The sequence below is a fragment of the Ischnura elegans genome, chromosome 5 (assembly GCF_921293095.1).
Source record: "Ischnura elegans chromosome 5, ioIscEleg1.1, whole genome shotgun sequence".
NCBI classification, from domain to species: Eukaryota; Metazoa; Arthropoda; class Insecta; order Odonata; family Coenagrionidae; genus Ischnura; species Ischnura elegans.
In genome coordinates, this window is record NC_060250.1 from 122,626,087 (window position 1) to 122,653,803 (window position 27,717).

Below are 27,717 nucleotides of genomic sequence, written 5' to 3' on the forward strand. Positions count from 1 at the left end.
TCTCTTCTTCTCCTTCCATGAATTCACAGTTTCCCTCATTCATTTCCTTCACTCCAGTAGTAATAATGAAACCTATACGAAAGTTAGGTTTCGCGCTCACAATTCCACCAAGGATACAGTAAGTTCAACTCACAAAACAAGTATAATTGCGATTGCCAAGATTGAAATTTCACAACGAGAGTTATTTCCGAAAATAATCACATTGTTTATTTCTAGTGTTAAAAAGAGATTCACTCACATTGGAATTCCCTATTCACAAGACAAAAATTATGACCCAAGAGAATTCATAAATGACGTTTTTGTTTGAATTTCTTCAAATTTGTACGCATATCAAATTCGCATGCCATTTGTTTATTATTGGTTCAAAGTTTCCACGAGTTGGTATGATGTCGCTTTGTCCCGCTCACGTCATTGACGATGTATTATGGCGGATGCTGGATTATTGTTTTGTGACACTCCTGAAGTAGGAGGGAATATACGTGGTTTTTGTTAACTTTTTTAAAAGACAGTGTCAGTGGATTCATGTATAGGAAAGTAACCATCATGACCCAAGGATCCGAAATTTCGGACAAAATGTCTCAGAAAAATAAGGTCGGAAGAGAAGCAATACACTCTGGCCACTTCATGGTTTCGGATTTTGAGGCCGAAGCCCAGGACGATGAGGATGAAGTTGCAGTACCAGTGCCTGAAGAGGAAGCAAATAAAATGGGTGTAGTGCCAAATTCTTCCTCTGGAGTTATCCAAGTGCAAACGACTACCGTTAAGGTGGAAAAACCTGGGCAACACCTCACCATTGAGACGTCGCTCACAAAGTTATTCCAGTGCATGTCCTTGGCGTACAGGTTAGCTCAGTTATATAGATTCCAGAAAAATGAATATTGTTTACTAACATGCAACCTGCACTCTTGAAAATTCTCTACCTTCCCGTGTCAGTACGCCAGCTGTTTCCGCTTTACCATAACGGTACCCAATGTAGACCATTTTCTTGGATTCATATGTTATTTATTGAACTACTAAGTGTTGCAATTCTTTAATTTTACTGTCAATATTTGTATTCGAAGGATTTATTTGTTTTCTGTTTAAGTATCATTTGCATTTATTGTCGTAGATTTTATGTTAGGTACGTTTTTGGCCTGTATTAGGTTTCATGAGGTCTGATATTTCTCTAAGAGCCTTCGCGAAATATTTTTTTTGTTACTTTAAGGTATTTATGGTTAGATAACTTGTATGATTTTTCTGGAGCGAAAATCTCTAAAGCTAGTGTTTAATTGCCGTGGCAACGTCGCCACCATGCATGGAGGACCGGTTTAGAAATTCTAGGTGTTTATGCTTTCTTGGAAGTGTTTATGGCCGTGTCAAAAGGTAATATTTCGAAGAGAAATTGTTTTAAACTAGTTGATGAAGCATTTGAAATTTTAGTCATGAGTAAGCATGGTTGATCGAGTTGCTCTAACGTCAGTGCTCCATTTCTGCTTCATGCTTTCGGCCTGAGATACAGCTGTGAACTATTTGGTTAATCTACTGCTTAGTTTATACAGTATTTTTATTTAATAATTATTCGTTTGATTACGTCAGAGCGGGCTCAGATGTTATTCAATTGCTTCTACAGATTGGGACTGTGCTGTAAGCTTATTAATTGGAAGTTTACCTCCATTACCAATGTTGATTAGTGGGAGCTGGTATTTAAACATGAGCTGTCTGATGTGTAACTTGTGCTTTGAATTAAAACCCTTAGCCTCCCAAACTTAGGCATCAGGAGAGAATCTATAACCTTGGCGATTCTCTCTCATTTGAATTGTATTCTCTGATTTTTTTGCGGTGAAATTATGGCTATAGATATTTTCATTAAGAGATAACCAGCAAGGTCATAGCCAGTGGAGGGAGGGGGGTCATGAGGTTAACCCCCCGAAATGATGACCTCCTTCAAAGGTACTGCTTCTGCGAAAGAAGCAACCCCGTGGATTTTTTCTGACTACAGCCTTGCCAGCCGATGCTTAGTGGCATTGATGCCGATGACCCTGGTTGTTCTATTTTGGTGTTCTTGTGGAATTGCTGGTGGCGTCAACGCTGTTGTATTCTGAATGCATGGGTGTGGATAGTTCAAGGGCGGTAATTAGCGATGGTGTGCCCTATCTCTAATGGAAACATAGTGACATTTTTCCCTGTCAACGATTCTTGTTTTTGTAAATAGCCGTCAAGCTCCAAGTTGTGGGTGAAAGTGGATAATGTTGAGTATATATGTTATTATTTACCTTAGAGGTGACCTTTAATGCTCAAATCTTCGCCGCAGATGATATTCTTGGGATACTTCATTAGCGAACGTAAAAAATCGCCTCCTCCCTAGTGCTCTGTGCTTTCGTTAACCTTTACTAGTCATCTAATAGTCCAATGACTTCGCCCCTTAGTGATTTTTTCTCATCCATATATGACGTTGCTTTAATGCAGGAGGAGTGATTATATAATCTATATATTATGTCTTTCGAATCGATAGAATTTTGCCTTCGTTTATTTTCGCTCCCATCGCCACAATGGGTGGACGAAGATACAGTTCCGGAATTATTACTCAAGGAAGTGACTTGACATATTTGGATAGGCCGCCCTGCTAATATGCTAGTGAATCATTTAATTCATGAATAACATGCGAATGGTTGATGTCTAGCGTTCATGGAAGGAGAGAAAAAGTGGAGATGGGAGTATGTGGAATCATCATTCAACACTGACCAACGACCCTAGAAAACTCAGTAGGTAAGGTCGCGAACGGGTTGTGATGTATACGTAGCGTATTATCGCAGTGCCTACAGCGGTTTGGAACCGATCTTTTCATATTTCAGTTTTGTGAAGTAAAATTGTCACGGTTCTTTTGAGTAAGCGCGGGTAGCAGATGTCATTGAGAGCGGCAATTGCAAATATCGTGCCTTCGTGTGTGATATTAGCGGCAGCGAAATCTATTTTGGAAATTCGGTGATGGTGATTATAGTGACCGTAAGCTGGATAAGAGGGTGAAAAGTCCCCCCTCCGGGATTTTCCCCGTACTTGGGGTTTGCGGTTTGGGATCAAATGAGACAAACCTCCCCACATTTTCAGCCCGCTAGAGGCTCACCAGGGCCGGCTAGATCTAAAATACGATTTTCACTCTTTCTTAAATATCTCGGTCAAGAAGGCATATTTTTTAATGCGGTTTGCGGCATTTGCAACCTTATTTAATGGAGCAGATTTCCAATTGTTTTCAAGAACTTTGAGCGGGACAAGAAGATATGGCGTCGATTTGAAAATTTCTAACGCATGTTTTCAAAAATATGTTTGAGAGGGCCAAAAAGAAAAAAAAACGTTTTCTGGAGGTGTTTTTTTAATACCTTTCGGCTGGCGTAACTATGCCCTTTAGTTGTAGATCTTTTAAGTAGATGACCTTGAATGTGGACGCATTAAATATGCTTAAATTTGCCCCTAAATCTATATATGCCTTAAAGTCTGCCCTTCGATTTTTTTTGATTTGCTGTCTAATCGAATTTTCACTTCTAATCGAAAGGCCTTGGTATAAAATATTTGAGGAGGGGAGATCATCTGGAAAAAGGATATATTTTGAGGGGCTCACGCAGAGGATGTACACATCATACCGTCCCTCCCAAATTGTTGAAATATATGACTTATGTGACTTGTTGACTAATAACAAATTATATTTTGATATTTGTTTGCCAGCTTCGGAGGCGGTAGGGTACAATCCTCGCCTGTGAATCAGAAGGGCGCGGATTCAAGCCCCGCCTGGTTAGGTTACCCGTAACCCAGGGCATGAATGTGATGGTCTGTTATTATTTGTTGTGGGCTTAAGGTCTTAGGCTGTGGATCCCCCACCCCCAAGTAAGTAACCCCAAATAATGCTGATTAGGGGGGGTGATGAATATTAATAACTGAATGTATTTCCCCTGTTATGACACAACCTCCTGATGTTGATGTTTGTATTATTGTTGCTTATTTTACCGGCTTTAACCCTTAATTGGTCGCGTCGGGTCATATCGACCCCACTGGATTTTCTTTCACGATTTTTTGTATAAAATAACGTCGTTCGTAATTAGATTTTTTCCAGTCTATTATTTCTTGTAATTCTACCGCTGATTAAAGTTGTATTTTCAAAGTACCGCTTAGTTTCGCTGCAACCGATGTTCTGAACCGACGCGACCGTGAGCGTATCAGATTTTTTCCGCCTTTGACCCGACGCATTATTTTGTTTTAGTCTTCTAAAAGTCTGTTTTATATAGCATTCTGATTTATTGTAATGTTGTTAAGCTAAATACATTTCCCTCTCTTTATAAAATTCATGTTTCTATGCATAAATATTGATACCGTTTTCTATGCATCGGCCATAGTTTATATAATGTTTATTGTGTACCTAACCTCACATTTAACAATAAAAATTTATAAACCTTATTCGAACAACTTACTTAGTGAGTAGCAGGAAAATGACACCAATATATTGATATTTTTTTGCAAATCGCAGTAAGCTCAACTCGTGTCACAATGAACCGAAGCGACCACTTACGTAAGTTTTGGGGTGCGAACAATTAAGTGTTTAATGTGTCTTAATCCCAGTTCTGAGCTATTAAGCATATTAATAGCTTTATTTTCTTCTGATCGCAACACTAGTTCGTTCCTCTGAATTCACCTCATCGACAGTTCATCGCTCATCACTGCAATCCTTACAATCTGTGTACAAGATATATTAGGAATGATCTGAAACATTGCGGGGAATTAAACTGGACACGAGTAATATCGGATATGCTGATTTTCAGCCTTTTCATTTATCTATGTGTCATTATTCGTACCTGTGATGACTGAGAATTTCAAACCTTATGCCCCGCGTATTAGCTGAAATTGAAAATCGCACATGTTTACGTTTTGACTGAACCGCAGGCCCCCGCCAATGCACGAAGCTTCCCATCTTATCCTATGCACGAGCTCTCTTCCCATCTTTCAGTAAAAATAAAAAATAAAATGAAAGCCTTAAATCATTTATTGAATGTGAAGGCAATTTTCAGATAAGTATTGTTACAAAGTTGCAGGTACGATAGTAGTTGAAGGAATGAAAACTTTGCCTTTTCCTCGTGATGTTTTATTTTTTCTGGTAATGGTTGCGTTTTTTTTTTTCAGTGTAAAAAATCGACCTTGAAAATGGTACTCTGTAACGGAACGATGGTTGGAAAAAATAAAACCCCATGTGGAAACTACAAAGTTTTAATTTATTCAGCTCCTACGATAAAGGATTTATGCAGAGTCACGCCCGCTACTTTTACTTGCATGTATGCTTTATTTTACTCGTACATTTTTTTAGGATGGAAGGATGGATTTCCACATTTTTTTAAAAATGTGGAAAATCATCGTATCATCTTATTCTAAAACTTACTTCACCCCAAAATAATGTTTAAGGGTGACAATCTCCATGTCACGCAATGTGTGGGTCTGCGGCCCAATTTCAGAAGAGAGGGAACTCAATGTAACAGTAAAGTGTTTGAAATGAATTATTGAAACGGAGCTCACTTGTATTCGAAGAAAAGTTTTATTCTGACCTTATTGTTTCTTAGGGATGCCTCGCGGAATGTTATTGTTACGTGTTTAGTCAATAGATAAGCTTGGAAAGGTAATGGGGACCACAGGGAGGGAGAGAGGAAAGAAGTTTTCGCTTCCTCCCCCCCCCCCGAAATGTTTTAAAGGTATGGTCAAAGTTAAATACACCAACGGATGAAGTTCGCCCTGTAAAACCTGACCGGCAATCGGGAGATCCGGGTTCGAATCCCGGCTAAGTCAAATATTTTTTCATGGCGAACTTCATCCGTTGGTGTATTTAACCTTGCAACCGTGCGCGTGACTGTGTACAAAGTCACTTGTTACTGCAGTGCTTTGATATGGTCAAAGGACAATTTTCTCACCAAGTAAACCCCCTGTTATACATTCCCCCCTTCAACCCCTCCTTAAAAAAATTCTCTGGTGCCAAAATAAATGTTACCCAAGATGTCTCTAGGAGGGTTTTTTATAAAACGAAATGTTTACGTTTTAGCATAAGAACTTTTTAGCACTATGTATATAAATTTATTAGATATTAGCATTTTAATTCATCTATTTTATTGATTGTCTCTTTGGTTTATAATTATCGATCGCTTTATATTATTGAGGCTAAATTGAAAAGGGTTAGCAGCGTGAGTGAGACTTTGGTCAGTGGGCCAGAGGCGGCTGCTCGAGATTTTGGTCGAATTTGGCAATTTCTTTTGGGACATATTTAAGTGGAACTTGAAGAATGTGAACATGAAAATGTGGGATTATCAATAATAATTTTCTACAAATTTTAATACCATCAGTTCTTATAAAATTAGTCAAAGAAATCATGCATTTGGTTAGAAAAAAGCGCACGTTCGTTTTTTTAAATGTGCTTCGATCTCTGATTGTATTAGATTCATTTAAATGGGAAATTTTAATTATAAAGATATTCTGTATTGTTTTATATTGCTTTGTTCAATATCAAGGACCCTAACTTAAAGTCATATCAAAGAGGACTTCAAATTAGATATAAATCTCAGTTTACTGGTCCCACTACATTCAAGTGTTGTGCCTCGTTTTCAAATCATGGGCTGAAAATATTTTGTTTTTTTTTGTTATGTAGACATTCGGTCCCCGCTACCTTGAACTCATATCCAGATAAAATGTGTGCTCTTTGGAGCCGATTCGTGCCAAAGGAATTTGAAATCACATTGAGTGAATGTCTTGCTCAACCACCATTAGGCTTATCCATATATTTATTGCACATGATGCCAAATTTATGTATCATGAGTCGAATTTTTAAGGCCGAAATCCAATGTTGTTTAGACAGTTGAAGTTTTTGAGTAGGTTTTTAAATGCATGCGTCAGAAAGATCCCATTTTTATAACGGCTCTCTTAACCTTGACTTGTTCGTTACGGAATAAATATAAGTGTTATTAATCTCGCAATTTAATGGACCATGCTATTTATTCATTGATCTTTTCATATCATAATCTTGATCGTATTAGAAATAATTTTATGACGACTTTTGCTTAATATTGCTGTTACGCGAGGAATTTCTAGATGTCATCTTTGGGCAAGAACTACAGCATATAACCGGTTGTATTATGTCTATTTCCTACCGAAGTAAATCTTCATTGTATTATGTCTATTTCCGACCGAAGTAAATCTTCATTGTATTATATTAATTAAGAAATCCTAGCTTAGAAAATTTTACTGTAAATATTTACTATCCGTTTACAATAGATGAACTAGGATATCGTTAAATGAGGTAGTATATCATCTTGTACAATTCAAATTGCGGAAATGGATGTTTCCAGTCTTCCACTGTCCGGGTGGATCCGGGACATGTACCCCTCCATCTTCCCGGTCATTCCCGAGAACGAGTAAATAGATAGCTGTTGAAAGAGTAAGAGAATCACCGTTGCGACACCATAGAAGGATGCGATGCCACTCCCCAGTTGTTTTATTTTGCGAAAGATTTGCTGTTCCGCGAACTATCCTGTGAGAATCCGTCGATGAACCCAAATATTGTCTTCCGGTCCGGCATACTCAAGTGGACGCTTTGCTTGACATGACGCATAAAACAGGAAGTGTTCATGCTACCATTAAAGTTTTTATTTTTGTGTTTAGAAAACAACGAGTGGAATCCTTGGGAAACAATCCTCTAGCTTGTGTATTTTGGTGGTATTATTTCTATTATTGCAAATTTTTTAACGTAATACATTCAATTGCCGACGGTACCTATGAACGTTCAATGGTAAATTCCTATTGAATGTACCTCAAACTCTACTGCCTGATTTTCTTTGGGTTGGTTTTTTTATTTTTAACCGTCACTTAAACATATTTTGCTTTCTATCAATTTTGGTAGAGCATTTTCTAAAATATATGTACAATCTTGACCTACGTTCATGGGGAAATGTTGGAATAAGGAAGTTTTTTTTTGGGGGGGGGGGGGGGGGGGGGGGGAATGATCTCCCTTCCTTTCGATTTCATTCTGGCTCGTAAGTGTTGCGCAAAATGATTAAACGGCCTGGGTTCATTATTTTTTCAGTTATCAACCGCACGGGAAAAAGGGATTAAACGTAACCGTTTATTTCCGTAACTTATTTAACAGTAAAATGTATTCCACGAGATTGATCATTGATTATTCAGGATTCTGCTCCTCCTCCTCCCACCGCAATCCATTCCAGTTCAATACTCAATCCATAATAATTCATGCGTAAGAATTCGCCCCCACTTAGCAATTCAAATCTTAATTAAATTTCTGTCATCTTTAGATGTATTTGGAAACATAGTTTAGGCTTTTCGAGGAGGGACTAATTTAAATGTCATCTCAGAAGAAACGTCTTTCGCCATCGAAATCGGGTGTTTTTTTGCCCCTCCCTTAGTGGAAGGTGTTGTGTTTTATTGATGATCGAGTTTTTCGGATGAATTTTATTAGGAAAAAAGAAATAAGGTAATTAACCTCGATATCTCGGTCAACATGATAGATAGCTCCTAACGTTATTGTATTGCAGTGATTTCTTTATCTAATATCAGATGTTGTGGTAGGGTTCTCCTTGATAAAGAATTTCTCGTTTGGAAATCGGATAGATTTATCATTGAGGCATATGTGGAAACATCGTTCATTTGTTTCGAGGAGAGAATTACGAGATTATCACTTTAACACGGGGGTGGCTGGCACGCGTGGTGGTTTGGCTGGCAAGCTAGCCGAGCGGGTATACAAACTCTTATTTCATTAATTTTGGTGATCTATCGTCAAATGTTTCGCTACCTCTGCTTTAGGAAAAACATATGGGCATTAAAATCTGGAATTAAAATTTACTTCGCGGTAGTTGTGAGGTGTCTCTCCAATTTGGCTACAGTAAGTAGGGTAGTTTCCTTCATCAAAGAAAACGAAAGGCATTGATTGCGATTCGTTACCCACCATTAGTGTATTCATAATACACAAATTATTTGGTTTTAGAAATACCGGTTTAAACGAATGGCAAGGGCCAATTTTAACCTCATTTGAAAAAGGCCAGATTGGCGCCCATGCGATGCCACTCCATGTGACGTCACAGGGACCTAGTTTCTATACGAGTAGATAGGAGTTTTACATCGTCTGAGGTTACCAATGCATGTATGAGGCACAGAGCTCTGGGAAACACGTCTTAATAATCACCTATTAAAACTGGGTAAGGTCGGAAAGTTTTCTTCGTTTTATAAGGTATTAATAATCCTTATTTAAGCCAAGCGCTACCAGCTAGCAGGGTACTCTCCTACCTGCTAGCATCCTGCGTCGTATCAGCGCTCAAAGCCTCACCCCAAGGTCACCTCACTTGCGGCAGCGGGAACCAGAACGACGTCACACGGAGTTTTCCCAACATTCATGCTTAGCCGTCGCGTTTTCGCGCGCTTGAAATTTTTCACTTTTCATTTAATAAAAAAAAATATGTATCTTCATTAAAAAATGTAAAAGCGTGAAATACGTACTCCAGGAGGAATATTTCGATTTAGGCAATAAAAAAATTATAGGATACCACCCTATTAAAAAGCTTTTGATCTGGGGGCTGAGGGAACTTGGTAGACTCGTGGGTGGAGAGCTTGGCTACTGATCGAGGGTTCTTGGGTTCAATGTTCGCAAGAAGCCTTCCGACACCCTCTCCTGGTGCCAGGACTGCTCTCACCGATCCAAACCAGCCTCAGGGTTGGAAGCCTAGGTATAGGTACCTAAGTATTCTTCCGATTAAGGTAGGTTCCCCTATGAAAAAATTGTATAAACCTGTTTCAAAATTTTATACAATCTTATACATTGCCATGGTAGGGGTTTGCATGGAGTGTTGACGTATTCTCGCAGTCTACTCTCCCTTCATGGACTTCCGTCATAAATTCACAATAAGTCCTACTCCATTTCATTCTATCTAAAAATCCTATTCTATTTTTTCCTGACCCCCATTTACCGAACGTTCAACCCTCTAGCATTGTTTTCAGCGTACCTCCCCGCTCAGTACTTGCTCCATCCAAACCTTCTGTTTCCTCCAAATCTCATCAAGAAGCTGCCTATCCTTACATACCATATCCAGCACTTCGTCGTTCTTCCTCATCTTAGTCCACTTCACCTTCTACATTTTTATCCACACCCACTTCTCGAACGCCTCCAGTATTTTCTCTTCCTCCTTCCTTAGTGGCCATGTTGCCGTTCCGTAAAGCGTTACACTTCAGAGCCTACTCTCCACTAACCTTTTTTTAAGCTCTTAAATTACGAACCTCTCATAAGCTACTTTGTGTTCATGAACGCCTCCATCGCTTACGCAATTCTCTTCCTGGTACAGTTGAAATGTTCTACCTGCTCGTGTTTTTGTTCTCCTACTTTTATCTTGAGTTTCATATTCCTAGCTCGCGATGCTTTATAAAACCGCATAACCTTGGTCTTCTTGTGATTAATCCTTGTGCCATTTCCTCGCAACGCTCGTTTAACGCATCCGATATAGCCTGCAGCTCTCTCGCTGACAGACTAATCAATGCCTGATCACTGATTCCGCCCGCATTTACTCCAGCTTCCAACTCATCCTACCCCTCTCTTACCATCGCCTCAGCGTGCACGTTAAAAAGCAGTGGCGATAGAAGACAGCTTTGCCTCAATCCTCGGCCATTGATCTCCCACCCTTCTCCGCCCGTTACCCTCACTTGCGCAGTCTGAGTTCTGACCCATGTACAGATTACGAATAAGTTGCTCATCCCTCGTATCTACTCCTATTTTAGGGAGGATCTGCATTAAGTTTACCTAGTCCTCTATGTTCAATTCTTTTGAAAAATCCGCGAAGCAGGCATTCACTTTCTGGTTATAATGTAGGTTCTTTTCCAGAGTCACTCAATAATTGTAAGTGATTCAATCCGAAGGTTTATTAGGATAGGTGGAAGTAGAGCTCATCTCGAACTAAGCCACAGACGTGTGAAATCACATTCGGGGTATCGGGGCCAATTCCTTTCCCTGGTCCACCGCGCACTTCGCTGACTTTGTTTGGATATGTCCGGAGCCTTCACCCGTGATTTGAACCCAAGGCTTCTCGGACTGCAGCCAGGCGCTGTACCCACCAGGCTACCACGCTCTTCACAAGGGACCTCATTAGCGCAATTGCTTCTCGAGTTGACTTTCCTTTTCTTACACGTAACTGATCTTCGCCCAAATACTCGGTTGCCCCCGCCTCCGTTCATCTATTTAATATCCCTAGTCACACTTTCGCTGAGTGCGATATTAGTCTAATAGGGAGTTAAAAAGCAATGGCGTTAAAGCTCATATCCAATGATATCGGCATTCTACAGCTATTATTTTCCTGGTTTGGTAACGGAAAACTGTCTTCACGAAATCCTCCGGCCAACATCCCTCCTCGTAGGTCGTGCGGACTGGATTGAAAAACCTTCTCTCTCGATTTCCGCTGTCTTAGATCCCGGGCCTAACATTATTCTCCCGCACCGCACTTTCCTCTCCCAATTTCAGTCACTCCTGTCCGTTTCTCTTGCCGTGCAGATCCTTTACATATGCCTTCCATCTACTGTGACCCTCGTCTCGCCCGATCAGCATCCTTCCATCCTTACCCTGTATTTTTTGACGTGTCTTTCCCTCTCGCCGCCCGATAGCGACTTTAACTTGGCGTTCAGCGCGCTTACTGCTTCCTCCTTAAAATCTTCCATTTATTCGAAATGCATTTCCGCCGACACCTTCTTGCTTACTTTTCCTCGCCGTAATCTCCTATTAATTTCCCCATTCATCCTTTTGTCCTCCTCTGGTCCACCTTCTTCCACTTCTTTCTCTCCTCCATTTCTTTTATCATTTCCTCTTTTAACCACGGTATATTTATCTTATGCTGTCAACGTAGCTGTTAGACTGTTGGTGGAGGCTTCTGCTGTGTGGTGCAGAAGGGGAGCTAGGGTTTCGAGTTGTCCTCCGCGTCGATTAGCTTCAAATATGAAGACGCCTGCTGCATCGCCGGCGAAACTGTCGGACGAAGATGAATCGACGCGGAGTACAACACGGAAGCCTTGCTAATACACTTCTCGGCCGCTTTAACTATTCATGTTTTTTTACGTTACCCCACCCTTTCTGTACAGTCTGTATATATCCAATCTCCCCGATACTAACTTCTCCACCAGTTCTGGTTTTCCCTTCCCTTTGTCCCATTCAGAACTTTAAGTTTTGTTTTCTAAGAACTAAGCTGGAGCTGAATCCGCTGGAGGGAAGCTTTGCGAGTTTTTCGCACCATTCCTAAACCTTTGTCTGTTATCTGTTACCTCCCAGTATTCCCTGGGCTCTTCCATTTGTACCTTCGCCTTTCATGATGATTGAATCATGTGTTTGTGATGGATAATTTGTTTCTGGTGCAAAATTCCACTGTTTTCTCTTCCCGTTTCCTTTACGTGATACACTTGTGACAGTTGCCCCTCTACTCAACCAAAACTGACCTGGGTACCATTTTGAACCTCTACCTCCATGTATCTATTGTGCACATAACATTTTCAGAGAACGATTTCCACACATTAGATATAGAAAATGACACTAAAGGCGATAATTTAGTAACCATCCTCTCATTGAAGCCACTGAATCAGGCTGCGCTATTTCTTCTCTGCAAAAGTCTCTCCTTCCAATCCATTCCCAAAAGCAAGCCCTTTCATATTCTCACTGATGCAATCAATTTTCGTCGCAACTTTAAGTGGAAAGTCTTCACACCCCAACCTCCACAAACACCGAACCAAGACTCATTGCATACTGCCCTCATATCATTCAAACCTTCATCTAACTTTGAACACAATATTCAAAAGAGACTACACCCCAGCAATCCACACAAAGCAGTAATACTTGCCACGGAATTCGTCAGCGTTACTTGGCCGTTCACAAGACTATCATGGGATGATTTTTGTTTTACGGCCAAAAAATCTCTAAAATATCGGTTGTTATTCACCGGTTATTGTGGATTTTGATTGAAGAAATTATCGACTATATCTAGCGCTTGGCTTATTAGGTATCTTAATTCTTCTGGATTGCATACTAGCTATTCCATTCTCTCGCATTCCATTAATTATCAACCTTTACGCGTTCATCAATAATGTAAAATCATCCAACAACTCTTAGCACACATTGTGAACACTTTCCTCGACTGCTACCTTAATCTTACTTACCGTTTACGATCCCCGACCTAAAAAGCTTTCTCCAATTACCTTCCATCAGAGTTAACGTTTCTGCACCATATATCGGATCACTACGCTATTCTCATTTTTTTGTCCTTAGCAATCTTATAGTGGATGTACTCGTGATTAACTCTCTTCTGCGGCGGAATGCCTAATTTCTGAGAGCGATTTACTCCCTAATACCATATCGGCTGCGCCCGTTTTCCTTAAACGACCTACCCCAACAATTTATAATATCAACCCCCTCTAGGAGTGTGATTAGTCCCGCTTTCCTTGCTCAGTAGAATTTCTCAACCAACATTTTTGTGCTGCTGAGTCTCCGACTGCGCTTTATTAATTCATTGCTAAACAGATGAAGTATCAACAATTGTTTTTACTGGCTAGAAAGCTCGCGAAACCTTACGTCATCAAATATGAACTTATGTCCCACTCTGTCATGCAAACACTCACCTTTCCTTTGCAAAATTTTCGCCAGTATTTCCTCACCAGATCAATAGCACCACTTACTGGCCAATCCATGGATCCTATCAAATCAATATAAATAAAAATTCGTTATTTTGATGATATACATGGGCGTAGACGTATCCTGAATCGTGAAGAGAGCATTAAGGGACTCCATGTCGGCTGGGATACGACCGTGAAATCTCAATTTCTGCGCAACTGTCATCTACGGTCCAGTGGAAAAAGTGGGTCTGAAGTCAATGCTGTCCCTATGCTTTCTTCGCCCTTCAGCAGTGCTTACAGCGAACCCGATTATGGTGGTGCATGGAAAAGAACTGAATGCCCGAAAAGTATGTGAGGGTAGTGATAAAAATGTAAGAGGGAGCACACACCTGTGTTAGATCAAGTGTGGGGGAGACGGAGCGATTTCCAATGACGTTAGAACTCCACGAGGGAGTCTCAGTCTTTATCTGTTAAACCTTATTATAGATGTTGTCACGGTGGAGGTCAGGGAGCAAGCCCTGTGGTCAATTTTATTTGTGGACGACAGTATATTGGTGGGAAAAATAGATAGGAATTCCACGAAAAACTGGAAAAATCGAGGGCAGCGATTGAAGTATAAAGGAAAAGACAATATCAGGGATGTGGAAATATTTCAAGAGAGGTTGAGCGGAGCAGGGAATTTTAATATCATTGCTCCTATCTGTCTGAGAATGGTGGGCATTAAAGAGAGGCGAAATACAGACTTCAAATAGGGTGGATAAACTGGAAAAACAGAGTCAGGTTTTTTGTGATCGGAGGATTGGAGACGGGATCAAAGAATCAAAGAAAAGTATATAAAAACGTTGTGCGGCCAACATTGTCACAAGGCAGTGTAACCTGGCTTACTAAGAAGCCCCTCGAAAAGAAAAAGTATGAGTCAGTGATAATGCTAATGATGGGAAAATCAAAAATAGAATGGATTAGGAATGAGACAGTGAGGGAGGTGGTGGGAGTTGATGATATCGGGGAATAATTGGAATAGTTGCATAGAAAGAAGAAGGACCTAACTGGGGAAGTACAGAAATGAAGCAGTGGCGAAATTAGGCACCTTCACATGATTTAGGCTATGGAAGGGACATGAGGAAAATTTTAATACGTATTTATGGCTCTTGACGTTTCTGGGTTATCTTTCGAGAGGTGTGCTTCATTTTTAATCCGAATTTTCCAATGCGCGCACGTTTTCTCGGTTGCTTCCGGGCGGGAAATTGATTGAGACGAAAATGACGCCCCGCTAACAGCCACCCTGTGCTCCCGGCAGCGATAATACCTTTTTAGTTCAGAATTAGTAAATTTGGAGACATTTCGTATTAAATTGGAAATCAGTCTTTCTCTACTCATTTGATAATGCTTAACCGGAAAATCGATCTTTCCTTGCTGAATAATAAACAGGAAGTGAGATATTCAAGATTGCGACCAATGTTGTACCAGATATGGAATAGGCCGCACTCATACATTTTTCATAACAGAATAACGCTTCAAGTTACTAGGTGTAACTGTCATCATTACTGTTATTGTCACGTGTCATTTCCATTTTAGGGACCATGTGTTATTTTCGTTAAAGTTGTAGCTCTAGCCGAATCGTTTTCTGGGAGATAACCGCAGAATAGGCAGCTGCGTAATTTTGCGGGGTCATCCGAAAGTGCTCGGAAATGTCGAATTCGATCCCTTATCTCTCGGATTTGCGCTCGGTGCTCTATCGTAAGCTGCCAAAACATTCTCTTTTCCTTCGCAGAAAAGTCGGCCGCGCTTGTTTCCTTGAATTTTTTCATTGCTTTACGCACGCTCTATCGTTCCAAGCTATGGATTTTGCCCCATGACTCTGCACACCTATGTAAACAAACATGCTGATTTTTGGCTACCCTTTGTTAACCAACTTCCGTTCCCTTAAGCCCCTTAGCAGAGAAATAAGCCGGTCTTGAACTACTGGGAGAGCCCCTAGCGTGTATTAGGGGGATTCGGGTTCGACTCCCTATCAATGCAAATGATGTTTTCTCTGAATAATTTTCGCGCTAGGTGTTCTGAACTTTTACAGGATGCGCACCAACTTTTACAATAGAAAAATATCATGTAATATTACCTTGGGAGATACAGGCAGGAAGGATTTCTATGGTCAGTCAGAGGACGTTGATTGGCTGAAACTCAATTTGGTGGTGACGTCAATCACAAGTTCCGGGGTTTGGATAGATGTTGTAGCGTATAAATAGCGATCAATTCTTTAGTAAGTTTTTTGTACGATCCTTTGTCCCTCCTATATCCTCCCGACGTGCATTGGGAGACTACGGTTGCTAACGTAAGTAAAACAATTATAGATTGCCCATAGTTCTGCTAAAACTCTCAGAACACATTGGAAATCTCGCAACTGAGATTGTATTTTCTTTTATGTATTCATCCCCTGTTGAAAATTTTGAAAAAATTGCGGTAAAAATATGTTTTGTGTGATTCAGGGTATTCGGTCATGCATTTGTCACTGTGTTTGAACATGTGGTTTGGTTGCGTTTGATAAACTAATACCTCAACATCAGAAATGAATGGGTGTGTGATCAGAGGTGCTAGACTAGTTGCTAATCTTGAGTCGTTAACGGCGTAAATGAAAAAATAGTATCCATTAACTTGATATCATAAGTGAAAGTTCAATCAACTGAATGCGAACTTTAGGTATCGAAAAATTCATTGTTATGCTTCCTGAATTTGTCGACACCTTTGTTTGTGAACATAATAGTGTCATTTTTAGCATTTATCCTCTTTAAGTTTTATCGTTGTTTTAATTTTCTTACCTGCTCACCCTCTTCTTCACTACCTTTTTTCTTACGGTGTCAGTAGTTTACCTAAGTTTACTGTGCAGCTTTGAATTGATCTAGTGGTGGATGTGTCCCATCGTTTTTATCGTCATAGTTACTTTTACATAAATTTCTGCTCAAGCGTCTTCACTTCTCATATTTTCTCATCAGCTTTCCCAATGGCGTAACTAGGTCTATGCTTTGGGGGAATGGGATAGCCTGGGGTGGCGATCCCCCACCTCCGTTGGGGAAAATGTTTGAAAAATAACATGCCTGGAAATACATTTCACATAATTTTCGCACTAAAAATTATCTTTAAGCAGACACGGTTATTTAATGTTAAAACTAGACAATAGTTTTTAATATTTTTTTATATTTCTATGAGGCTTTGGGGGGATCTATCCCCCTCATCATAGTTACGCCACTGAGCTTGCCGCGATCAGCCTTGGCAGTGCTTCCTTATTTTCGTATTCCAGCACTTTCGTATTTTTCATTTAGCGGGGGGAGGCAATATTTTCGATGCAAGAAGAGCAGGCTTCAATGCAAACCTTGCCATTATGCTTTAAATTAGAATGAATTTATGCTATAGTGCACCTTCTGCTCTCTCTCATACTCGATATTCATGAATTATTGCAATGACAATGGTTTTTTTGTGGCGATCTTATCCGAAGCGTTGAGTGTTTGAGGGTTTGTTGAAATTTCTCCGAATTATCTTGCTATTTGAACGACTATTTCATTTTCATTATCATATCAGTGGCAGTGTTTTTTACTCAATTCTGTGGTAGCTGTATCATACCTGACCTTGTCTACCACCAACTACTTTCGCTTTTCGCCAAATATTGATAATCATTTTTGTTAATCGATGGAAGTTTCAATATTGAAAGCATTACTTAAAGAAGGGCTTTGTCTCATTTATTTCTCTGTTGAGATCCCATTTCTCACAGGGTGTATGAGTGCAGTAAGGAGTAAGACTTCGAAGTTGATTAATTGCTGTTGATTCCACGGGAAGGAAATTCTCCTGCTCTAAGTATTAAATTGTGGTGTTGTTATCTTCGGCTAAAAAACTCCTCCATTAAATGTCTGTTTCTTTTCTCTGCGTTTCCATTCGGATGATCATGCCGCCACTTTTGCTGTTGGCGTCTCGGCCACGCCGCGGCGTTCCCTCCGTCATCCTTAACCTCGCATCAGTTCTCGTTACTCTCAGACCCCCTCCTCCTTATCTTGGCGACCCAGTGACGTCAGAGAGACTCAATCTAGAGTCCTTGAGATGCTCGCGCTGCACACCCGTGTACTATCGGGTGCCGCCGGACAGAAACATCCATCCCCTACCTTAGCTAGCAGTGTCGCTCACATCCTTATCTAAGGACAGGAGTTATTATGTTTTTGTTTTCTTTTATTTTTCCCGGGGGGATGAATATCGGAGTCGGTGAATTCTCTCGTTTACAACATCTAATCTGAACAATCAAGAAGTATTTTTTATCTGCCTAACCAAGCTATCTAGCCACCTTCAAGTACATAGATCCAATGATGCAATTATCGCTCCGAATGTTCATCTGCCCTTAAATCATTATCACCCCATACTCCATCGCCCCCTTCCAGCCTTAGCTAATGTTGGGGATCAGGTTTATTATTCATTGTGAATTTACATCGCTGAAGACTCTTAGAAAATACTATTTTAAGCCTGAATCACACGTTCATTTTTTCCGTTCCGATGAGTTACAGCTCCAGCGATAGGTTTTCAGGGATCAAAAGAGTGATCGCTTGACCCATCATGTTTTGAATCACATGGTCATTCCCTTTTCGCGTCACTTATTCCGTCACTTTTCGTATTTGCACCGTCATTCCACGAAACACAAGAGTGGCGTTACAATCGTTGTTAGTGGCCTTGCGTTCTGATTGGCTGAAGGATTGTGCCAACGATGGTTTCAGTTTCATGAAATTCACGTGCCGAATAATAGAAAAAAGGATTTCCATCCCTGGAGCCATCGCGGAAAATGTTGGGCGAAACAGTCATTTTTCCGCCATCATTGGGGAAATTTCGAGGGATCGCTGCAGCTATCCCTCGAAAGAGATGGAGAAAATGATTGTGTGACTCATGCTGTGTTGTTAGCCAAATATTGATGAGCGATGCATGTACAGGGTCGGAATATTTTCATTTTTTATGTTTATGTTGCATCGTTCTTTTTTCATTATCTTGATGATATGCATGATTTTACCAGCGAAGAATAATTTTGTTCTCATTATTTACCCAAGCATAATTTATTGTCTTCGGCTTATGTACCCATTGTATGAAGAACGTTTCCACGAGTACATTTGGGCATGAAGAAACAATTTATTGCCAGCTATGCTGTGGCTCGTTTTACATTTTATATAATACAGGCTATACCAGGAATACAGGTTCCTTGATTCCTATGGCAATTAACCATTGCTCAAGGTGCTTATAGATTGGCGGCCCTTGCGATTCATCAGAGATGGCAACGTATGTCATATGTGCTTTCATGAAGCCAGTACCACCAATGAACCTCATTCCACCGCTAAAGCCACTCTTAGCAGTATAAACTATGCAAAAGATCTTCCAATACCTTGTAATAAAACATTATAAAGCGGACCAGTTAAATTTTCGGAGGCCGCAGGTTACTGATCCCAATTCTAAATCCAGTCGGTGAAATTTATGCGCAGTGCCCCTTGTGTGAACGCGACTTTGATTAGGTTCCGGTTTTTTTGGAAGCTGAGGGGGAAGGTCGAGTGAGACTTGCTTCGGTATTCGCGCACTTCGCCTCTCCGTCCCCGCGAGACTCGCGCTCGGCTGCGGCAACATCTTCGATCTTCACTTACGTAAGACCGCCCTCGGTGCATGGCCCGCCATATCGCAAGTGGTCTGCTCTTCTCGTTTAAAGAATTCTCTCGCTGATGATACTGCGGCGAGGAGATAGCATGGCTATGCCCATAGAAAAGGTAATGTTAGGCAATGATTACCACAGCTAGCTTATTGTCTTTGTTGTGCTGCAATTATTTGAGGATGGTTCTCCGCATGGAGCGATTGGCAAGGTTAATTGTAATCGATTTTTTAAAGCGATTGTTTACTATCATTTGACGCGGTATTGACAGAATATTCTTAACCTAAGGTAAATAGTCCATTGTAATTTATAACTTAATGCAATGTAATTGAAATGACTCATTAAATTTTATTAAAAATTTTGCTGGAATGATTTGAGTGCTTGTGTACTATTCTCATCGGCTTCTTTTGAATTTATGATGCTTTGTATACAATTTTTTAAAGGATAAAATCAGAATGAATCACATGGTATCGTTTTAGGAGTGTGAGTTGGTTTTGCCATCTATGCGTAAGAAAACATCGTAATCGTTTTTTTTAATTTTGCTTTGGGTCAACAGATTGAATGTTTGTCATATCTTTACGTTGGTTTGAAAGACACAAGGAATAATATTACCTATCTGTAATCGTGTGGGTAATTAATTAATTTGGATTTTACTGGTTGATGATGTTAGTGAGCTTCTTTGATTCCTATATGATTAACCCCGCAGCAATTGGAGAAATTCGTGATCTATGGTTGTTTACATTTTGCTTTGCTTAATTGGAGAGAATTCGCTTAGAATCAAATGTATGGATGGACTGAAGAAGAAAATGCACTAATTATTTTAATAATGTCCTTTAATCTGATGCAATAGAAGTTTTTTGGAATTAGTTGTAATTCGATATATATCGGTAGAATAGGATTGCTAAGGAAGGTTTTTTTTGCTCTATTTGAATATCATATTGTTTCTTTTTTTGTTGTCGAAGGGGAAGCGTTTCATGAGATTACTGTTGCAAAAGCAGTATCTTACATGAATATAATTTTGTACTTATGTTAATTTGTTGCAGAAGTGCCGTTAATCTTGGAGGGTAGTTAATAATCGATAATTGAGAATCGTCTCATGTCTTCGTATCGATTCGGTGTCAAAGTCCAGTTGGGGCCTATCTTGTCGTAGCGGACTTGCCATATGCTCTCTCGGATGGTTATACAAATGAGGAAATATTCATTTTCCACCCCTATAGAGCGTTATCTTATCTCGTTGGTGGTCTTAAGTAGCATCGAGTCGTTCATTTGTCTTCTCTTCGCTGTGTTTACTCGGATTTGCTGCGGGAATCGAATCAACGTTTGCGTCATCCGACGCCTCGTTTTGGACTTCTTCCCCATGAAGGTGAAGAGGTCATAGTCTGCGAAGTTATGTGCCGCTCTGCCATAGCTCCTATTCGCTCTAACAAGCCAACAAGCCAGCGCTAATGGAAGTGAAGTACTTCGATTGGACTAATTTGACATGTATCGATTTTGAAATTGCTTGATTTGTTTTTCATTCGAATGGCATTGTATGTACTACGCCATGTCTCAATTTGCGCCCGCCAAGATCCACCGCGGCGGGCGTGTTTTGATATTTTTATTGGTTAGTGGAATCATCCATCCCTGTTGTTCATGCGAAAAAGGCCCTACTTGGCGGAAGAATTTATCTCTAGATGGAATTAAGCTTTCATGGGAATTCTTGAAGCACAAGTATGCTGCCATTGTAACGTCTTCATAGAAGCGTAATCGTTAAGACTTTTGTTTAAAATAGGATTAGTTCTTTGTATCCTTGTGAACATCCATCGTTCTCCTCGAAATAGGTGATATATATTTTTGGATTGGTGTAGGAATTCCATTTCCCCCCAACATTTTAGACATTTAAAAAAGTTTGGTGGAAGTCGGTAGTCAAATCACTCCTACGCGCACTTATGCAAGTGGCCGACGTCCTGACACCCTGACACCCTCCGCCCCACACGGCTATTGAGACGCTTGTGGGTAGTATGTTGATGTGCTTGTGGTCACTAACTCCTATTTGTTCATTTCTATGATTATGGAATTGGTACGATTTAAGTAATCCGTTACGGGTATTATTTTTACACATTTCCTGAATCTGAAATTTCGCGTGTATGTGTTGAAATTTTATCTTTGCTCGAACGAGGAAGGCAGCCTAAAAGTTCTACTGTGATGATAAAAAATGATTCTAATGACGGGAATAATTTAGTAATTGATGTCTTATCTATTTCGGTGTGATAATTATCGAGGGAGGAAAAGAATTTAAAGATATATAATAGCGTGCGAAAGATCCACAAGGAAAAAATCATCCGCCTTGACCGAGATTCGAACCTGGATCCCCCGATTTCCGGTCGAGTGCTTTAGCCAGTTAAGCTACCGAGGCGTCATTCTTCCCTGTGGATATTTTCGGACACTACCGGACAAGGTATTGCTGGACTGCTGAGCATATGATGCCACAAGCAGTCCAAATCGTGCGCACAGCGCCACAGCCGGAGAGCAGGCCCGGGCATAGAACACATAGAGGTGTTCGCTCTTGACTAGTTTAAAGTATACCGGGACTAGCCACAGTGATAACTTATACAGGAGTCACCCGCAATACACAAACGTGCGAAAGATCCACAGGGAGAAAAATCATCCGCCTTGACCGGGATTCGAACCCGGATCCCCCGATATCCGGTCGAGTGCTTTAGCCAGTTAAGCTACCGAGGCGTGCTATATAATAGCAGTTGTGAACGTCTTCTCGGTTTCTACCCCGTGTGAGTTAGTGTATTTAATGTTGCCGACGTTCCTGGTAGTGACTCGTTACCTATCCTCAAGGCAAATGTCTACAATCTAGATTGTCCACAGACTTTATATGGACGCTGGTGGTTGGGGATTGGTCTAGCTCCGACTGTTGGACTGGAGGACGGTTGACCCTTGAACTTAAGGCCGTATCACACTAGCGACTGCGACGGCGATTTCGGCTGTGGCTGCACCCCGTCACACACTGCGGCCGACGCCACGGTCGCGCATGCGCACGTATGAACGTTTCTGCTTGTGGCTTGTTTGTTTACGAAAGCCCAAAGAATGGATAGAGAGCAGCAATTGTTGAAATTGTTCCTAAAATATGTTAAAACGTACTTCATTATTACTCACCTGTGTACTCGGGTCCAATATCTAATATGCTGGGCTTCCATCTTCACTTTAAAAATCCGAAATTATCTCAGCGTTATCTTACAACCTTCTTGAACTTCCCTCGCTACGGTAACCAAAACAAACACGTCTGCCGCAAGCGCGCGAGATTGAAATGGAGCTCTCTGATTGGCTACTACTGCGACTCAGAAGAATAGCCGGTTGGCCATTCTTCTTCGGCCGCTGACCGTTGGCTTCGCTCTGTCCATCGGTATTCTTTTCTTCAGCATTCCTGGAGCTACTGATGGTAAAGCCTGAATCTTGGTTCAAGCTCCTCCTCTCCATTATTAATTCCATCCCTCGTGAAGCGATCCCACAAATTTCCCATGCGCCAGAGAAAACTCCCATCGTCGCAATGAATCCGATGGTGCAGACACATGGTTCAACCATCGCCGATTTCTGCAGCTTTCAAGGTCGAAAATGCCTTCAGTGCTCCTACATTTGAGTTTTAATCGTTCGATGCCTATCCCACATAGACCTCGCCACGTTCGCATAAACATTTATATTGGTCGTTGATCTGTGAATGGTGCCGTTATTAAGTCACTTCAGAACTCTCGAAATTTTTCCAGGCGCCGTGGAAAGTATGGCAAAACGGATGTGGCTGTTGGTTTAGTGTGTTCCTCTGAATCCGAAATCCTTGTAATCTTAAGAGGACCTCTTGATGGCCAAAGAATTTTTCCCTCTACGTATGTTTTCCGTCAAAAGATCTTTTGAAGGTGGTTTCGATGCCATAGGAAGATTTTCGGCGTCGGAAATTGACTTTGAGCAATGTAAGGGATACGTTAAGGAAATAACGGGAATTAGATTTCTAAATGTCTCGCGTTTATGGAGTGTCCCATAGGCGGATCTAGGGGGGACGGGGGCACGAGTCCCCCCCCCCCAGACCCTTAAAAAATATGCAAGATTTTTAATACGGTCCCATTATCAATGAGTTCGTTTTGTATTACGAGGTGCCACCCCCCCCCCCCAGAAAGAAATCCTGGATCCGCCCCTGGAGTGTCCTATTTTCAATTATTTATTATTTTGGTATACCTACCCCTGAAGCATGAAAAAAATTTCCGATGTATTCATGGTTTACTTTGTCTGCGGCAGCCGATAAGACCGATCCGCGCTGAGAGGGGTGATATTGACTAAGGCCGTTCAGGTAGCATTCGTATTTGTCGGTTTTCAGTAAACGCTGTACCAAAGTTCGCCATTTTCCATCTTTTAGATCAGAACATCGAGAAAGGCGATTATGCTTTTGTTCTCCGTTTCTGTCGTAAATTGGATATTGGTGCTGGTTGTTCGTATGATCAAAGATTTATGCTTGAGCGTCCAGTTCATGAGGCTATGTCATCAATATATCTGTAAAAACACTAACGTATTAACGTAGCGCTTATGACATATATGTTTCTAGTATCTGGAAAATTGTCGAGGGTTCTGAAGAGGTTTAATATCGACACCATGCACAGTTCAGTGGCCAATTTAACGGATCTTCTCTTGAGAGCGAAGGACCCTTGTCCACCCTATTGGCCTGTGGAAGCCTACACTAAAAAGGGGGGCCTTATCCATAAATATAGATTTGATTTGTTGGAACTAGTGCCTATTTTAAAATGCTAGATTTGAAAGTCCTAAAGACCTGTGCGACCAGGGGTGGAGGCAAAAAAATTGCGAAAATTTTGCAATTTTTTTGGTGTTTGAATGTATCCTTTCCGTATTATCTCCAGTGCCTCGCTGCTAGGAAGGCAAAGTTCCCAAACACCCAGAGAACACACTCAATCCCCACCGCGCCCCTTTCCCTCCCGTGCTTTCGCAGTCTCCCCCTTTCTCTCGCTGAGGCGATGAGTAGTTCTAGTTCCCAAATGGTGGCGACGCCCTCCGACGCGTCGTGTTTTTGTCATTATTATTATTATTTGATTTATTACTTTACACCTGCATATATCTTGGCTTTAAAAGTCGCATAAGACTGGTAACTTGGCTTGAATTCTGTTTTTGTGACTTTTTTCCAAAAATAATGTTTTCAATTAATTACAACATGTAAAACTTACAATTTACAATTTACAGGGTGGTATCCAGAAGTAGTAGGACTGTTTTTTTTCCGCAAGGGCAGAAAGATTGAGGGGGGTCTGCAATACCGGATGTTGTGGGGGGGGAGCCTTGGGAACAGATTTTGATGTGTGGCATTCGCCTGTGTGCATTCGTTGAGTGTGGACTACTGTTTTCGTGACCTCCTGTTTTGACGCCTCGTCGTTGGTTGCGATGGAGCAAAATTTAGAGCAGCGGTATGTCATCAAGTTTTGCTACAAACTCGGCAACTGAAACCAAGAAAATGCTTACGCTGGCCTTCACGGAAGATACCATGAGCCGTTCCTCGACATTTGAGTGGCACAAGTTGTTTCGGGAGGGCAGGGAGGTCGTCGAGGACGACCAACGTGCCGGGCATCCGTCAATCTCGAAAATGAAAGTGAAATCGATGTTGATTGCATTTTTTGACTGTCGTGAAATTGTCCATAAGGAGTTTGTACCTCCTGGACATACTGTAAATGCAAGATTTTACGTGGAAGTGCTCACATGGCTGCGAAATCGGATCACACGCGTGCGACCAGACCTGGTAGAGAATTGGAAGCTCCACCACGACAATGCACAGTGCCACGTCGCGTGGGATCCCTCACGTTGTGAGGGATCCCTTGGCCAAATTCGGCGTTTCCACGTTGCCTCAACCCCCCTACATCCCTGATGTGGCACCACAGGACTTCTTCCTGTTCCCCAGGATCAAGAGGCATCTCAAGGGGCATCGTTTTGATGAGGTGGAAGCGGTCCAAGCGGCGACGACGAGGGTGCTGAACAGCATCCCGGAGGACGACTTCCGGAAGGCCTTCACGACCTGGAAGACTCGCTACAAGAAGTGTGTGGATGCCCAAGGGGCCTATTTTGAAGAGTATTGAGTCGATGTATCAAAATGTTCAATAAATAATTTTTTTTTAATCAGTCCTACTACTTTTGGAGACCACCCTGTATGTCAATTTAGATAAGCTTGAAAGAAAAAATACGGTGACTCTTATGCATAAGCTAAGGTTTCACGTCGATAATATCGTACTTATCACTAAAATTAGGAAAATAATTTAACGGGGCAATCACCTTTCGCCTTAAAGTAGAAACGACTATTAAACGAAAATGTTATTTTGGTCTACATTAAGGAAAAATTCATGAATGATTACGGGATTTTATTCCTATTTACATTGAAAAAATCAAGTTGGCAATACCAGCATCACTTCTCTGAAACGAAAGGAGTGTAAATGTGAAAGTGGTGGGTGAAAGACCTCTCAAAGAGGAAGTTGACCTAGGCCCTGCGTCTGGGCGTCCTCTAGCATCAATCACATTCTGGCAATGAGACGGGGTGATTTAGTCCGCGTTGGGGGAGGGGTACGGTAGGACTAGGGGGGAGAAATTCACCAGTGTGATAACAAAGTTGTGACTATTTGAATGGGAAGAGGGGAAATGGGAATGAAAAGGGTTTTGGCAAAGAGAAAGTTGTGGGATGAGTTTTCTTTCTTGGTCCCTTCTCCTACATCCTTAAACCCAAATCCGCAGTTGTTATTTCGTCAGTTTTTCTGTGGAGTCAGTCGTTACCTTGTGTACGCGGAAATTGATTGGGTCAACACAGTGACCTGCTAGAAAACGTCTGCAGCTCACGATGATTGTTTTATATGCTACATTTCGCTGCATGAAGACTCATCGGTTGTTGTTGAAAAACGAGGCATTGCCTCACAACTTGACGCGAGTATGGAATTTAAAATTAATCAAGTATGAAACGACTGTGATTCCCTTCTTCGGCATCGAGCTCTTCTCCAGCGAAGGAATGAATTCACCATTCACGACGTATGCCGGATGGGGTACACGGCAGAAAGAAATGATGCATTCTCAGTTCGCCTTGGACGAGATGCGCTCCCGAAAGCGCAGCCATTGGTTTGATGATCTAGATGTGGATCGGATATAGGAATAATGTGTTTTCTGTGTGGGCATAATATATATATCTGAAGGTTCCTTGTGTAGAGGGCGACCAAAAATAATGCTGCATACATGACTCCATGAAGTGGATTTACTCATTCCTAACGAAAAAGGAGGACTGCCATTTCTCGTTGGACCAGCTAATGGATTAGGCTGAGTATGGGCACGCTCCGGACTTGATAACAGTGAAAAGTTAACTTAATGCAACGTTTAAGAAAATGCTACGAGAACAGAAAATATGATCACAAGTAAGAAAAGTTGAGATTAGTAAAGTCTGCAGCTGGGATAAGTTTGGATGATATTGGCTCACATGTGAATGCGGCCACTGATTATGTACTGTCTAATAATTTCTTGAGCAACGTTGACAATGTGGTGTCCGAGTCAGAAAAACTTTTTTGAAACCGTGGTTCTAAGACACAAACGTTTTTCTCTCTATAACTGGTTGGTTGGTTTGGGATCGAACATTACCAGTCTTTCCTTCAAAAAGTTATAGTGGTGAGAATGCTTTCGTCAGCTACTCCAGTATCTCATTCGCTATCGGAAAAGCCTAATGCCCCTGAGGATTATCGCGGTTTCTCAAAGCGTTATGGGGGTGTGACTCGTGATATGCCCCTTTCTGACGGGGAAAACAAAGTTTTGTTGTGAGGTTAATATATTCCTCGATGCAGCTACTAAAGAGGGAATTGCCACAGCTGGGAGAGAGGTGACTTGTGGCTGCATATTTAGGTCTAAAAATTAACTTTCGAACCGACCGATTTATTTTCGTTTTATCAAGTCAAGGGAATTGGCAAGCTGGGAGAGAGGAATCTTGTGGCTGTATGTTCTAACTCCATCCACTGCGGATGCAAATTACCACTCCTACAGTACTTACGATCAGCGTCAGTAATGGATGGGACTGAAGGAAAAATGCACCGATTGGGGATGGAGAATGATGGTAAACGGACTAGCTCCAATCACCACCGACTTGGACCCTGCCCCACAAAGCTTGCTACGGATGTTATCTCGGAAATGCAAGAAAGGGTGTGGTGGAGGTTGTAGCTTTTTTAGCGACTTTTCGTGCCAGAACGTCTTTTTCTCTTATCGGTCAAATGATCTCATTCCTTGCCATTTTTATACCCAAAAAGTTTATAAAGGACATGCCTACGTAATTTTGTATTTCTGTCGGACTGTCGCTTTGCTCGCCCAAAAAAATACCAAATAAAGCAATGTATTCAGGTTAAACGAAATATGTCTTTCTTTCCTATTCACGTTGGGCTGGT

General features: G+C 41.2%; 1 protein-coding gene across 2 annotated transcripts in view; it reads left to right on the forward strand.

The window, feature by feature from the left end:
* Positions 1 to 396: 396 nt before the first annotated feature.
* The window catches only part of LOC124159504 (carbohydrate-responsive element-binding protein), a 117,909-nt gene continuing 90,588 nt past the window's right edge, over positions 397 to 27,717 (forward strand). The window contains exon 1 of one of the 2 annotated variants that reach the window (XM_046535356.1): positions 397 to 842. In XM_046535356.1, coding sequence (XP_046391312.1) covers positions 523 to 842 — 320 coding nt within the window. In that variant the 5' untranslated portion in view covers positions 397 to 522. Of the gene's footprint in view, positions 843 to 19,328; positions 19,407 to 27,717 lie in introns of those variants that run through there. The other variant, XM_046535358.1, reaches the window with a different exon arrangement.